The 16,034-nt window shown below is 35.8% G+C and overlaps 1 protein-coding gene across 1 annotated transcript; it reads left to right on the top strand.

Annotated features, from left to right (window-relative positions):
• The first annotated feature begins 5,145 nt into the window (after window positions 1-5,145).
• Window positions 5,146-14,074, top strand: LOC120635464. Its single transcript, XM_039906489.1, has 5 exons — window positions 5,146-5,315; window positions 5,844-5,904; window positions 6,929-7,048; window positions 11,690-11,799; window positions 12,523-14,074. Exons 1-5 carry the CDS (start codon window positions 5,241-5,243, stop codon window positions 12,640-12,642), a joined length of 486 nt encoding a protein of 161 aa, XP_039762423.1. The 5' UTR covers window positions 5,146-5,240; the 3' UTR covers window positions 12,643-14,074.
• The last annotated feature ends 1,960 nt before the right edge of the window (window positions 14,075-16,034 follow it).

The raw sequence follows: 16,034 nt of genomic DNA, 5'->3' as shown, positions 1-16,034 counted from the left end.
GTCAGACTTCTTTAGATTTACATAGATTTCCAATTTTACTTCACATTATGTATTGATTGTCTTACAAAAATGGAAAGATGGAATATACCTAACTAAAAAGTCTAGCACTTGTCGCTTTCGTAATTCGTAATTCCTCATCATCATCACATCAACCGATAGACGTCCACTGCTGGACATAGGTCTTTTGTAGGGAGTTCCAAGTTCCACGGTTCTTAGCCGCTTGGATCCAGCGGCTACCTGCGACTCGCTTAATGTCGTCTGTCCACCTCGTTGGGGGCCGACCAACGCTGCGCTTACTAGTTCGGGGCTGCCATTCGAGCACCTTGGGACCCCAACGTCCATCCTTTATCTGACCTATGTGCCCGTAATTGTTAATTCGTAATTATCGTCCCAATATTCGCTTTAAAAAGATGAGCTCCGCATCACGCAGTGCTCTCGCTCATTTGTACACTATGAACAAAAATCTAACTCTCAGTTCGGGAGCGAATGGGAAGCATAAGAAAAACTTAGCTTTTGTGTAAAGTTGCGTACGAAATGCTTAAAGCTTAGTAAGACACAATATTTAATGGTCCTATCTTATGAATTATCTTATGTAGTTAATTATTGGCATGTCGATTGGCAGTATAATAAAAACAAATATGAATACTTACTTAATTAGATAATAAAATAAATTAATTTAGTTTGCTAAAAATTGGCCGAATAATCCATGAATTCGTGCCTTCTAATTGTTATGATAGATCAATAATTATTGATTATATGATGCTAAATGATTTTAAATTTACTAAGGTAGAATTTACACAGAAACTTGACGTGCATTCAGGTAGTGCATTATATCTATTGTATAGTAAAAATGTCTTACTGTACACACGGGTACGAAGTGGAACTCTTTTGGTTTATTCGAACATGTTTATAAGCTTGTATGGTATGGTTATTTTAATATAATTACCGTACCTTATTGTGGTCATTAAATGTGTCCATCAGCTCCGGTCCGAGCTCGGGTCTTAGGCTGGATGCTAAGTAGACGAGCAGTACGATGTAAGAAGTTAGAAGTACTTCTATACAGTAAGAAGACTTGCGGCCTCTTTTATGTGAAGCCAGTAAGGTAGTGCGTTTCTCTAGAATGGAAGAACATTTCATGTTTTGGCATCTCAAAGATCCATTTCATGGTCTGTTTCGAACTTGCCACGCAAACCACGCACAAACACATTTTATCCTTTTGATTTACTCACAGAATTAAGAACATACAGACACCGGTTACACTTATAATATTGAAGCATCAAAAACCACTCTGCTTTAGAATGGTTTCTCGAACAACCGGTTAGTCACTCCATACCATTTAGCGGATGAAAGTAATTATTTGGGAATGGAAAAAAGTTTGTGAGCTGCACGAGACGTTTAGTGAAAACGTTTTTGGACAAAATAATGGCTTAATGAGGATTGTGTTTGTTTTTAATTCAATGGATTTACTATTTTCCTTTACCTAAAGAAGTTTCACTTTAAAATTACTGACCCTGAATTAGGTTTACTTTCGATACACCCCAATGAAATCCTTTAATGACAGAGTCTACTCAAGCTACAATAGATACTTTATACATATTTACTTCAGTTTATTACTTCAAGAGTTTATGTAAGTTAAATCACATTTAATATCAATGTCTATACCTACTGTTAAATACTTACTAGTATAATTTAATCAATTTATCAGCATCATTTAGTAGAAAATTAGCGTCCCCTGTCACCATGAGAAAAATATTAAGATACTAAAGTTACGACCCAGGACACACAGATACATGCTCGACGGGCAAGCTTTGATATCTAAAAATGTTGAGCGTGTACCTATAAGTTAATGGGATATACGAAACAGATAATAAAAAATCAGAGAAGCCATTTACAAACAATGCAAAAGAGTATGTAATTATGAACATTTTACAAAGCTTTGAACTTGGACATCTCTTTGGAAGCTATTGAACAACCCACAGATTTAAGAACATACAGAAACACGACTAATATTGAAGCATCGAAAAACCAATCCACTTTAGAGTTGTTCCTCGAACAACCGGTTAGTCACTTCATAACATTTAGTAGATGCCAATGCACAGCATATAATAATGACTCAATGAGGATTCTGTATTTTTTTAATTCTGTGGAATAACCGTAAAAATCTAGCTTTCAATTTTTTTTGATAAAGTGACTAGTAAATCGCTTTTCTTTTGTGTCGATTAAAATTAAACTTCAAACATAAAATAATTTTTATTATATTTTATTTAATTAACATCTTGTAATAAAATCAAACCTATAGCCCAGAGTTTATTTAATTACACTATACTAAAATTTTGTTACTATTTATACATTACCTAAATATCTATAAAATGTTAAAACTAAGTATAACTGTTTCTATTTAAATAATAAACCTAAACTTAGTTTGTTTTATTTGATATTTTATCTTATAATGTGACTGGATAAAAGTTCGGGATCCGTATGACGTTATTGTGTAATGTGTAATAAATTACTGTAAATATTTGTCGCTGTGTCAATACGTCCACGTTACAACCGATAGTAAAACAGTTCTTCATGTTGCTATGTGTTTTATTGTTTACCTAATTACGTAAGTTCGCAAATTAGCGATAAGGCCGCCTTTTGTTTCCTACTAGGTACATTCTTCAAGTGTTTGTTATATTTTTTCGCAGAAGATGGTAGTAGCACAGAGCACACTGCTGCCCGCTCTCAGTTATATTCCCTCAGTCGCCTCGTACATCGTACATCGTACTCGCCCATAGTGGTAGGTCGTATGGTATCTTGTTATGGGGCAGAGCTGCTGATATAGAAACTATATTTATACTACAGAAAAGAGCTGTGCGATCGATATATAAACTTAGATCACGCGAACCCTTTCGTGCCAAATTTAAAGAAATACTTACTTCGAATTTACTTCGAAGAAGACTCTTCGAACAGTGCGTGTTAACTATGGGCCTTATAAGAAGGCTCACAGTCACTCAGCGGGCGATGGAGAGAGCTATGCTTGGAGTATCTCTACGTGATAAAATCAGAAATATGGAGATCCGTAGAAGAACCAGAGTTACCGCTCAACGAGTCGCGAAGCTGAAGTGGCAATGGGCGGGGCACATAGTTCGAAGGAGGGATGGACGTTAGGGTCCCAAGGTGCTGGAATGGCAGCCCGGCACTGGTAAAGGCAGCGTTGGTCAAGCCCCGACGAGGTGGACGGACGACATAAGGCGCGTCGCAGGTAGCTTCTAGATTCAAGCGGCACAAAACCGTGGAATTTGGAACTCCGTACAAAAGACCTATGTCCAGCAGTGGACGTCTATCGGTTGATATGATGGTGATGAGGTATACTTACAGTAGCCTCGCAATATATTTATAATAATACTAGCTGACCCGTGCGCCATCTGTTGGGCTGATTTGTGAATCTAAACCATCCAGGGTGCCACCCAAACGCATACCGAAAAATTCATTCTAATCGGTCCAGCCGTCTAGGAGGAGTTCAGTGACACATACACACGCACAAGAAATATATATATAAAGATAATCTTTATTAAACAAAACATAAGGTATATTATAAACAAAAAGTCGATATAAACAGTCGACTTACTAAAAATTGACATAAATTAGTGATATCTGCATATCGTCTTAGAAAAGTACAGAAATCCTTTGTGGGGATGGGTAAATGCTTTTATAATATGATACCGAATGTAATATTAGATCTACCTTTGCCTAAGTTTAAACAATATATTAAAACACATTTAACCAATCGTGGCTACTTAACGATTGACTGCTTGGAAGCAGGCCACTCCGCTCTCAGCTCTCACCTGGTATTTATAACAACCAGGATGGCTTACCGAACTCTTCAAGATATTGGGGTGGACAACGATCGCTTCCAAAGTGCTGGTGATAAAACTTACTTAACAGTCTTAACCAAACGAAACATCTAAAACTTTTGGCCACACGGAAATTTTAGAGCATAGTAATCCGCAGCTAAAATGCTAAGCTTGATGCAGTATCAACGAGGCAGTTTCATGCGCCCAGGGATCCGCCGGCGGCTAATACGCTCGACCGCAAGGAGCCCCTGGCGGCTCGGGCCGTCCGGACGATTATAAACCACATTTTGTTAATGATGAAGTTGACTTTTGTTTGAACAACTTATGACCATAGACAACTTGAATAATTTTTCTATTCATATGAACAATAAAATGACAAGTGCCAGAAGAAAAATATAAAATAATGCTTGTTTGAATCTGTGTCAGCACGGCATTTATTTCCCACCGAGACGGCGTGTGGAGCTGATGGTTTTCTGGATTTTATAATAAATAAGTACAGTGTTTTGTGTAATGACTAGGTTATTTTATGTTCATAAAGAAACAAGAAAGCTATTTTATTAATTGGATTTGTGAATATCGTTGTATTTTTATCGCTATAAAGGTCAAATACCAGCACCACGTTTTAGCCATTTTCATGCGATTTCGGTGCAAGTTGACGCATTCTTTACGATTTTTATATATAGATTTACAGAAAGTTGAAAACCGTTTGTATATTATTTTGTCGGTTTGTGAATGGGCAGCATTTATCATCCTTTTTTATGGCAGCACTGTTTAGATGTCAATGTCCAAGTCAATTGTCACTGTCAATCAATGTTTACGTTTTCATTTGTCCTATGGAGGGTAGAGGTAAGGAGAGTCATCTTATATGGGAGAAAAGTTGAAAAAGTGTCCAGTTGTTGCGCTAAATAACAGTTCAAAAATCCTCCACAATGGCGCTGGTGGATGCACAGGGTATGGTATGAATGTAGCAATCGTAGATGAATTGAAGTATGCAGAGTTAAATAATTTAATGTCATTATCGACTAAAGTAGTTAATTATTGAGAATTTCAACAACTTACGTTGTACAAAATATTGTGGTAAATATAACCTTACTTCCTTGTATCTCCATACTTCCTTGTTTATTTTTCAAGCCTACTCTAACAATATTTATATTTGGCGCTTCTTTTAAGAGTTACCCTGATGCAAATGTGGCGCCATCCTAATTTAATACATTTTGACGACACTTTTTCATATACACAGATGACTCTCCTTACCTCTACCCTCCATAATTTGTCCAAGTAATGTCAAGTGTCAACTGAATATGTCAACAATCAACATTTATCAAAATTGAGGCAGTAAATAGTAATGTTTTTAAAATTTATTTCGTAGAAAATTAGAGCAAAGAACATTTTTAAGTTATTACTATGTCTAAATCAGTTCACGTTGTAGACGGGGAGGCGTCTGAATCAGATACAGAAGTAGAAGTTGGCAAATCACCGGTAAGTAAATAAAACTCATAAGTTTTTTTTTTTTCTTGAACATCGAATTTATAGTAACTGCATAGTTTGAACCCAAAAAGATTAACTATTCTCCGTTGTGGATAGATCTACTTATTATTAAAGTTTGTATCGTTTAAAGTCCGTTTATTATCTACCTTACGTTAGATGCTGACAATCCGATTTGTTTTCAATTATATAAAAAAAAACCATAGAATTGATCTATTTTTATATAATAAACTAGCGGACCCCAGCGCCATCTGTCGGGCTAATTTGTGAATCTAAACCATCTTGGGTGCCACCCAAACAGACCAAAAAACTTATTCAAATGGGTCCAGCCGTTTAGGAGGAGTTCAGTGACATACACACGCACACAAGAAAGATATATATATATATGAAGATTCAATTAATATACCTTAAAATATTTTTTTACTTTATACTTTATATAAATAGGTGTTACTGCCAGTGTTTAATAAGAAAAAAAATAAACAAGGTTTCGTTTTTTAAAACTCATACTAATACTGTTTTCAGAATATGTCTCCTAGCTCAAAAGCATTTGTGATATCTGGAGAGGCACCTGAATCAGATGATGGTAAACATTTGGTATTTATCATTATAAGACCATTATTTGTCCTGTTGTGGCTGTTGTGGGCTCCCCACAAAATGAGAACGGATTAGGTTACACATCCTACGGAATTATGCCCTACGGAATCTTGTTATGTGGTAAAGCTGCTGATATCGAACGTGAATCCCTCCGTGAGAAGTTCAAAGAAATAGTTCCTTACTGTAGCTTCACAATATGTTTATAATGATATAGTATTTGTAAAACAACATATTAGTCTTTATAAATAAAAAGTGGATATAAACAGTCGACTTACAAGATACTGTCATAAATTAGTGACATCTGCATATCGTCTGCGAAAGGTACAGAAGTCATTTGTAGGATTGAGTATACGCTTTTATAAATACATAATAAATAAATAAATATACTACGGCAATACTCACATCGCCATCTAGATATATAGATAAACACCTAGACACTGAAAAACATTCATGTTCATCACACAAATATTGTCCAGTTTTTGGAATCAAACCCACGGCCTTCGACTCAGAAATCAGAGTCGCTGCCCACTGCGCCAATCGGCCGTCAATTAATAATATGATTCCTAAGGTAATTTTGGACCTACCAATGCATAAGTTTAAAGAATGTGTTAAAACACATTTATTACAGCGAGGTTATTATACAATTGATGAATTATTTAATGATTAGGTTGCTTGGAAGCATCCGGTTCCGCTTTCATCTCTCACAAGATAGAAAAATGAATGTTAAAATGTAAATTGTTGATGTTGGAAAAGAGCAACTGCTGATTTTCCCTTCCAGCTTCTTCTCGGTAGAATCTGCCTTCCGAACCGAATCTTTGCATAGTTCGAGTCCATGTAGGACTGATGTGTATCGATAATGCAGTCGTATTTATATCAAAATACCCACCAACACAATGTCTTGAACATAAGTTTAATTATTTTCCCACTTTATAAAATTTGCGTAACATTTTGTTACGGTTGAGCGTATCACCATAGCTCCCGTACAGATAATAAGCAAACTTTCTAATTTCCAGAGAGCAAGCTCCCATCGCCAGCGAGCGTTGAGCTGGATTCACCGCTGCACACCTCCATGTCCTCGTCACCATCGTCTCCAACGAAGCTGATACACAACTCCCTGCTGCATCAGAAGTTATGTGGGTTAAAGTGCTGAACGCTGTTGAATAAAGTTGAACGAGCTTTAAATAAAGCCAAAAATATCTTTATTCAAGTAGGCCCACCGGTGGAACTTTTGATGCGTACATAAGAATTACACGGTAGTGAGATGATGGCGATAACCACATTCGTAAACTTAAAACTAAAGCGTAAAGGGTTCCAAACGCGTCCTGGTCTAAGCAGAAGCCCACGACAAACTTAGCCGGGTGTTTTTTTTTTGTTATCACCATCTTACAATGGCAATTAAAAATTACTAGACGAGCAACCTGGTTGGAGCAATAATTCACACCCAAGCTTTTTTATCGATTACGTAGTCCTTTTTACTATAATAGGACTTTTCTGTAAGCTTACGTTTAATACAAACTTTGAACTTTATAAGAGACATCTCCGAGATGTCATTGGGTAGATTATTATATAAGTTAAACAGCTCTTGACTGAATAGTTCTTCTTCTTTCCCTGGACTTGTCTCCCTCCTTGATCGGCCGGGACCTTCCATTGTATGTGACTAAATAGTTAATATTTTGTTACTAGAAAAAAAATGAAATGCTTCAAAAATTGGGTGATACAGTCGTAAGATGGTAGCAGGCTAACCTGTGAGGCGTTTGGCAGTTATAATAAACCCTGTTGGGCAGCTACGCGACCTAATACCGGAACACTAAATAGCTTAGCGGTACGTCTTTGTAAAAAGTCACGGCAGAAGCCTCCCCCAAAAAGACATATAAAAGAATTTTATCTATTATATATGATTTTTCGATAACTGTAATTGATATCATTATCGATATCGTGTTCGTAATCGATAATTGTAATCGATGTTGTAATCGATGTTGCAATCTTAATCGTAATCGTAATCGCAGTCGCAATCGTAATCTAAATCAAAATCGTAATTTAAATCGATAATTTAAATTGATGTTATAATCGATATCATAGTCGCAATCGTTATCGCAGTCGCAATCGCAATCTTAATCGAAATCGTAATTTAAATCCATAATTGCAATCGATGTTGTAATCGATATCATAGTCGCAATCGTAATCGCAGTCGCAATCGTAATCTAAATCAAAATCGTAATTTAAATCGATGTTGTAATCGATATCATAGTCGCAATCGCAATCGCAATCATAATAGAAATCGTAATTTCAATCGATAACTGTGATCGATTTTGTAATCGATATCATAGTCGCAGTCGTAATCGCAGTCGCAATCGCAATCTTACTCAAAATCGTAATTTTAGTTGATTATTGTAATCGATATCATAGTCGCAATCGTAATCGCAGTCGCAATCGTAATCTAAATCAAAATCGTAATTTAAATCGATGTTGTAATCGATATGATAGTCGCAATCGCAATCGCAATCATAATCGAAATCGTAATTTCAATCGATAACTGTGATCGATTTTGTAATCGATATCATAGTCGCAGTCGTAATCGAATTCGTAATTTCAATCGATATCTTTGATCGATTTTGTAATCGGTATCATAGTCGCAGTCGTAATCGCAGTCGCAATCGCAATCTTAATCAAAATCGTAATTTTAATTGATTATTGTAATCGATATCATAGTCGCAATCTCAATCATAATCGAAATCGTAATTTCAATCGATAACTGTGATCGATATCATAGTCGCAATCGTAATCGTAATCGCAGTCGCAATCACAATCGTAATCGAAATCGTAATTTAAATCGATGTTGTAAACGATATCATAGTCTCAATCGTAATCGCAATCATAAACGTAATCGTAATTTCAATCGATAACTGTGATCGATATCATAGTCACAATCGTAATCGCAATCGTAATCGCAGTTGCAATCGCAATCTTAATCGAAATCGTAATTTAAATCGATGTTGTAATCGATATCATAGTCGCAATCGTAATCGCAGACGCAATCGCAATCATAATCGAAATCGTGATTTCAATCGATGTTGTAATCGACATCATAGTCGCAATCGTAATCGCAGTCGCAATCGCAATTATAATCGAAATCGTAATTTCAATCGATAATTGTAATCGATTTTGTAATCGATATCAAAGAAGCAATCGTAATCGCAGTCGCAATCGCCATCTTAATCAAAATCGTAATTTTAATTGATTATTGTAATCGATATCATAGTCGCAATCGATATCATAGTCGCAATCGTAATCGCAGTCGCAATCGCAATCATAATCGAAATCGTAATTTCAATCGATAACTGTGATCGATATCATAGTCGCAATCGTAATCGCAATCGTAATCGCAGTCGCAATCACAATCGTAATCGAAATCGTAATTTAAATCGATGTTGTAAACGATATCATAGTCGCAATCGTAATCGCAGTCGCAATCGCAATCTTAATCAAAGTCGTAATTTTAATCGATAATTGCAATCGATGTTGCAATCGATATCATAGTCGCAGTCGATATCGCAGTCGCAATCACATTCTTAATCGAAATCGTACTTTCAATTGATAATTGTAATCGATGTTGTCATCGATATCATAGTCGCAATCATAATCGCAGTCGCAATCGCAATCTTAATCGAAATCGTAATTTAAATCGATTTTGTAATCGATGTCATAGTCGCAATCGCAATAAAAATCGCAATAAATCGATAATTGTTATCGATGTTCTAATTGATATCAGTCACAATCATAATCGCAGTCGCAATCGCAATCTTAATCGAAATCGTAATTTAAATCGATGTTGTAATCGATGTTCTAATTGATATCATAGTGACAATCATAATCGCAGTCGCAATCGCAATCTTAATCGAAATCGTAATTTAAATCGATGTTGTAATCGATGTCATAGCCGCAATCATAATCGCAGTCGCAATCGCAATCTAAATTGAAATCGTAATTTAAATCGATAATTGTAATCGATGTTCTAATCGATATCATAGTCACAATCATAATTGCAGTCGCAATCGTAGTCTTAATCGAAATCGTTATTTAAATCGATAATTTTAATCGATGTTGTATTCGATATCACAATCGATATCATAGTCGCAATCGCAATCTTAATCGAAATCGTTATTACAATCGATAAATGTAATCGATGCTGTATTCGATATCACAATCGATATCATAATCGCAATCGTAATCGCAGTCGCAATCGCAATCATAATCGAAATCGTAATTTCAATCGATAACTGTGATCGATATCATAGTCGCAATCGTAATCGCAATCGTAATCGCAGTCGCAATCACAATCGTAATCGAAATCGTAATTTAAATCGATGTTGTAAACGATATCATAGTCGCAATCGTAATCGCAGTCGCAATCGCAATCTTAATCAAAGTCGTAATTTTAATCGATAATTGCAATCGATGTTGCAATCGATATCATAGTCGCAGTCGATATCGCAGTCGCAATCACAATTTTAATCGAAATCGTACTTTCAATCGATAATTGTAATCGATGTTGTCATCGATATCATAGTCGCAATCATAATCGCAGTCGCAATCGCAATCTTAATCGAAATCGTAATTTAAATTGATTTTGTAATCGATGTCATAGTCGCAATCGCAATAAAAATCGCAATAAATCGATAATTGTTATCGATGTTCTAATTGATATCAGTCACAATCATAATCGCAGTCGCAATCGCAATCTTAATCGAAATCGTAATTTAAATCGATGTTCTAATTGATATCATAGTGACAATCATAATCGCAGTCGCAATCGCAATCTTAATCGAAATCGTAATTTAAATCGATGTTGTAATCGATGTCATAGCCGCAATCATAATCGCAGTCGCAATCGCAATGTAAATTGAAATCGTAATTTAAATCGATAATTGTAATCGATGTTCTAATCGATATCATAGTCACAATCATAATTGCAGTCGCAATCGTAATCTTAATCGAAATCGTTATTTCAATCGATAATTTTAATCGATGTTGTATTCGATATCACAATCGATATCATAGTCGCAATCGCAATCTTAATCGAAATCGTTATTACAATCGATAAATGTAATCGATGTTGTATTCGATATCACAATCGATATCATAATCGCAATCGTAATCGCAGTCGCAATCGCAATCTTAATTGAAATCGTAATTTAAATCGATAATTGTAATCTATGTTCTAATCGATATCATAATCGATATCATAGTCGCAATCATAGTCGCAATCGTAATCGCAGTCGCAATCGCAATCTTATTCGAAATCGTACTTTCAATCGATAATTGTAATCGATTTTGTAATCGATACCATAGTCGCAATCGCAATCTTAATTGTAATCGATGTTCTAATCGATATCATAGTCACAATCATAATCGCCAGGTTGCTTCTTACATAGTCATAAATCACCATCTCACATGGTCATTTATAACTATGTAAGAAGCAACCCGGTTAGAGCAACAATAGTTATCGTTGACGCAGTCCGTAATAATAAAATGGGACTTTTCTATAAGCCTAAGTTGTATTTTTGTATTAAAACTTTGAACTTTGTAAGAAACATCTCCAAGATATCAACTGGTAGTTTATTGTAAAATTGTATACAATTTCCTTTAAATGAATTACTTATTTTATGTAGTCTGCTATATTGCACTGCAAGTTTATTTTTGCTTGTAACTTTTAGATATTGTAGTTTAAATTTTCAAATATATATTGGCTAAAGATATTGATTTATTTGTTTTAGGGGAATGTAATATCTCTCTCCGGGCAACAATAGACGGTCTCGCCAAGCACACCACAGACATATGCGTTGAGAAGCTGACCCATGCTGATAAAACTTTGCTTAGTGTGCAGGTACCCAAAGCATGTATTTACCAATCTAATGCCTTTTTTTCAGCAGTGTCGGAGCGGAGCACGAGAACACACAAAAAGTGTTAAATTCACATTCAAAAATGCTCTATTCATGTAGACCTTATCACAGGCACTTACGAAGCGTTCATACATTTAACATGTTACACTAATGTTAGTGTTGGTGATAACTTCATTCGTTAACTTGAAAGCTAGGAGGGCTCTATAGGTCTCACGGGTTTTGTAAAAAACCGTAATAAACGGAACAAGTTTATATTTTTTTATTCTATATTTATAAACTTTTTTCGTTTATTACGGTTTTTTACAAAACCCGTGAGACCTATTATTTCCTAGGAAAAAAGAAAAGCACTATTTGGTGTATAAATACGAATGTTCCCGTACACGACCTTTGGGAATTTGACGGTTATCCAGGACTAATACTAGCCTATGTTACTCTCTGTTCTTTCAACTGACTCCATGACAAAAATCTAGTTAATTGGTGGCTTGGTTAGGGTGTAACGGAAGAACATACAAATAAACTAACACACTTTCGCAATTATAATATTAGTTAGCGGTGATAGCCCAGTGGGAGGGGAGCTCGACTCCACTTTCGGGGGGCCGAGTTCGAATCCCAGCAAGCACCTCTAACTTGAGCTCTAAGAAGCGCCCGCAACAAACTTAGCCAGGTTTTTTTTTTGTTATTACTACTAAACTAAAGCTTATCTACAGGAAAGCATGCGGGCGACCAACGCTAGCCTATCGTTGGCGCGTGCGCGACTGAAGCAGATCCAAGCGGAGTTGGACAAGGCAAATTGCGCCAACGCTTTGCCCACAGTGAAGATAAAATAGTTAATTGTATACAACGTGTTACCGTATAACGAAATACTGTTGAAGGACGCAATAAGTATATTTCATAAGGAATCGCCCTGTAAAAATATTTAATCGATATCATATTAATTTTTCCATACAAACTAATTCAGAGCATTCTGTGTTTACTTATGACAACCCTATTGAAGTTCAAAGACTGACACGCGCATAGTACGTACGCTACGCGACGCGTGCCTAATTAAGTAACAGTAGTCACTAAATAAAAATTTTAAATCAAAAGAAGCATAGTTTTTTTCCATACAAACTAATTCAAAGCATTCTAAGTGTTTACTTATGACAACCCTATTGAAGATCAAAGACTGACACGTGCATAGTGCGAACGTACGTTAACAGGAGTCACTAGATAAAAATAATAAATCAAAAGAAGCATAGTTATTTTACCATACAAACTAATTCAAAGCATTCTAAGTGTTTACTTATGACAACCCTATTGAAGATCAAAGACTGACACGTGCATAGTGCGAACGTACGTTAACAGGAGTCACTAGATAAAAATAATAAATCAAAAGAAGCATAGTTATTTTACCATACAAACTAATTCAAAGCATTCTAAGTGTTTACTTATGACAACCCTATTGAAGATCAAAGACTGACACGTGCATAGTGCGAACGTACGTTAACAGGAGTCACTAGATAAAAATAATAAATCAAAAGAAGCATAGTTATTTTACCATACAAACTAATTCAAAGCATTCTAAGTGTTTACTTATGACAACCCTATTGAAGATCAAAGACTGACACGTGCATAGTGCGAACGTACGTTAACAGGAGTCACTAGATAAAAATAATAAATCAAAAGAAGCATAGTTATTTTACCATACAAACTAATTCAAAGCATTCTAAGTGTTTACTTATGACAACCCTATTGAAGATCAAAGACTGACACGTGCATAGTGCGAACGTACGTTAACAGGAGTCACTAGATAAAAATAATAAATCATAAGAAGCGTAGTTATTTTACCATACAAACTAATTCAAAGCATTCTAAGTGTTTACTTATGACAACCCTATTGAAGATCAAAGACTGACACGTGCATAGTGCGAACGTACGTTAACAGGAGTCACTAGATAAAAATAATAAATCATAAGAAGCGTAGTTATTTTACCATACAAACTAATTCAAAGCATTCTAAGTGTTTACTTATGACAACCCTATTGAAGGTCAAAGACTGACACGCGCATAGTGCGTACGTACGTTGACAGGAGTCACTAGATAAAAATAATAAATCAAAAGAAGCATAGTGATTTTTCCATACAAACTAATTCAAAGCATTCTAAGTGTTTACTTATGACAACCCTATTGAAGATCAAAGACTGACACGTGCATAGTGCGTACGTTCGGTTTCACAGATAAGTCTCAGAGACAGTAAATAATGTACCTCTAAAGCATCCGAAGTTATATTTCGGTTTTCATTTACACGTTGTATAAGTATATTGTTAAAACTTAATGTATATTTATGAATTAATAATATCGTTTACAGTGTTTTATTTACAACTCGTTTGGTCTAAGGTCCGTATAGTTATATTATAGAATTACTAGCTTGTTGCCCGCGCTATAGGATATTTTTTTTATTCCACTACAGGTCAACCCTCGACTGCAATCTCACCTGCAAGTGATGATGCAGTCTAAGATGGTAGCGGGCTAACCTGTTAGGGATTATGGTAGTCATACCCCCCGATCGGTTTGTACGCGACCTCGCACCGATACACTAAATCGCTTAGCGGGACGTCTTTGTCGGTAGGGTGGTAACTAGCCACGGCCGAAGCCTCCCACCAGACCAGACCAGAGAATATTCGTAAATTTAAAATTCCCTAATTGCCTCTATCGGGAATCGAACCCAGCACCTCTTCTTAAAGATGTATTGAAGATGTTGCTTTATAATGTGATCAAAGATAATAACGATAATGCTGTATCTTTACTTCCCTACTAATATTATAAATGTCAATGTAAGTTTGTTTGTTACGTTTTCACGCAAAAACTACTGAACCGATCCTCATGAAACTTTGTACACATATTCTTGGAAGTGTTAGAAGTAATATAGGATACTTTTTATCCCGTATTTAAGCTCGGTTCCTTTGGGAGAGGGGATGAGTGTTTGACGATTTTACACAATAACTCCGACGAATTATATCCGATTTAAATAATTATTTTTGTACTATAGAGGTTTAATTTTGCCCAAACTGTGGTTGGAGATAGAGGACAGAACTCCTCAGCGGACAGCAGCAAACCCCTCATTTAAGGCTTAGCGACACTGAATCCTTTAAATTTTTTTAAGATCTACAACTTCATTTAATGCCACATCAAAAAACAAAATCAAAAGCAGACGAAGTCGCGGGCAACAGCTAGTAACCCTATAATTGATTATTGTAACTAGACAGAATTTGTAATTCTAAAACACGTTTTTTTTATGAATGTTGTTACAATTGACTGCCGGTTGGCGCAGTAGGCAGCGACGCTGCTTTCTGCGTCTAAGGCCGTGGGTTCCCACAATGGAAAAATGTTTGTCTGATGACCATGAATGTTTTTCAGTGTCTAGGTGTTTATCTGTATATTACACCTACATATTAATATGCATGGAAATATTCATCAGCTATCTTAGTACCCATAACACAAGCTACGCTTACTTTGGGGCTAGAAGGCGATGTGTTGTAGTATATAAAAAAATTAAAAAAAAAACAATTAATTGCTGGCATGTTAGTTAGTTATGTTACTTAGTGAGTATTAGTACTTGACCATTCAATACTAGGATATGTAATAAGGCATTGTCGAGAGAGGTGTGAGAAAACTGTAGCAGTCGCGCTGAGTCTGAACTCCTCATGTCTCCTCCCGTAGGGTGAGAAAGAGACGGCTGCAGTTCAGACCAGCGGCGTGCACTTCATACATGCACAAGAGCACTGCATACCCTAAAATTTTCATATAACTGTCAACGAAGGAGGAGTTTGCCATTTTATGCAATTTTACTTCTTTACGCTTACCCTGCTCCGGATTCCTGTGCACGCCATTGGTCGAGACCTAGATCGCCGATTCGTATACTCCTGTTTTCTCATCCAAAACAGTAGTTGTCTGCCAGAGGCTATGAGTCGATTTGAAGGGTAAGTATAGTCTGTGGTTAAGAATCTTTTTTTTTTAAATAAAACAATAAAATGGAAAAGGTAAATGGTATTTATTTTACAAAGATAAGAAACGAACTTAGCTTAAAACTAATTTGCTAAGTACAATTTAACTTATAGTTATTTATACATCATAATCTCTCGCAAGTGTATCTCGGAACAGAGCTGTATGTGTTATATATAAGTGCGGGCAGCGAGACAAGCAAAAAAAAATATTAACAAATATCGTGCAAGTTTAAAGA

The sequence above is a fragment of the Pararge aegeria genome, chromosome 26 (genome assembly GCF_905163445.1).
Source record: "Pararge aegeria chromosome 26, ilParAegt1.1, whole genome shotgun sequence".
NCBI lineage: Eukaryota > Metazoa > Arthropoda > Insecta > Lepidoptera > Nymphalidae > Pararge > Pararge aegeria.
Note: the sequence above shows the minus strand (reverse complement) of the source record. Positions and strands in the feature narration are given on the sequence as shown.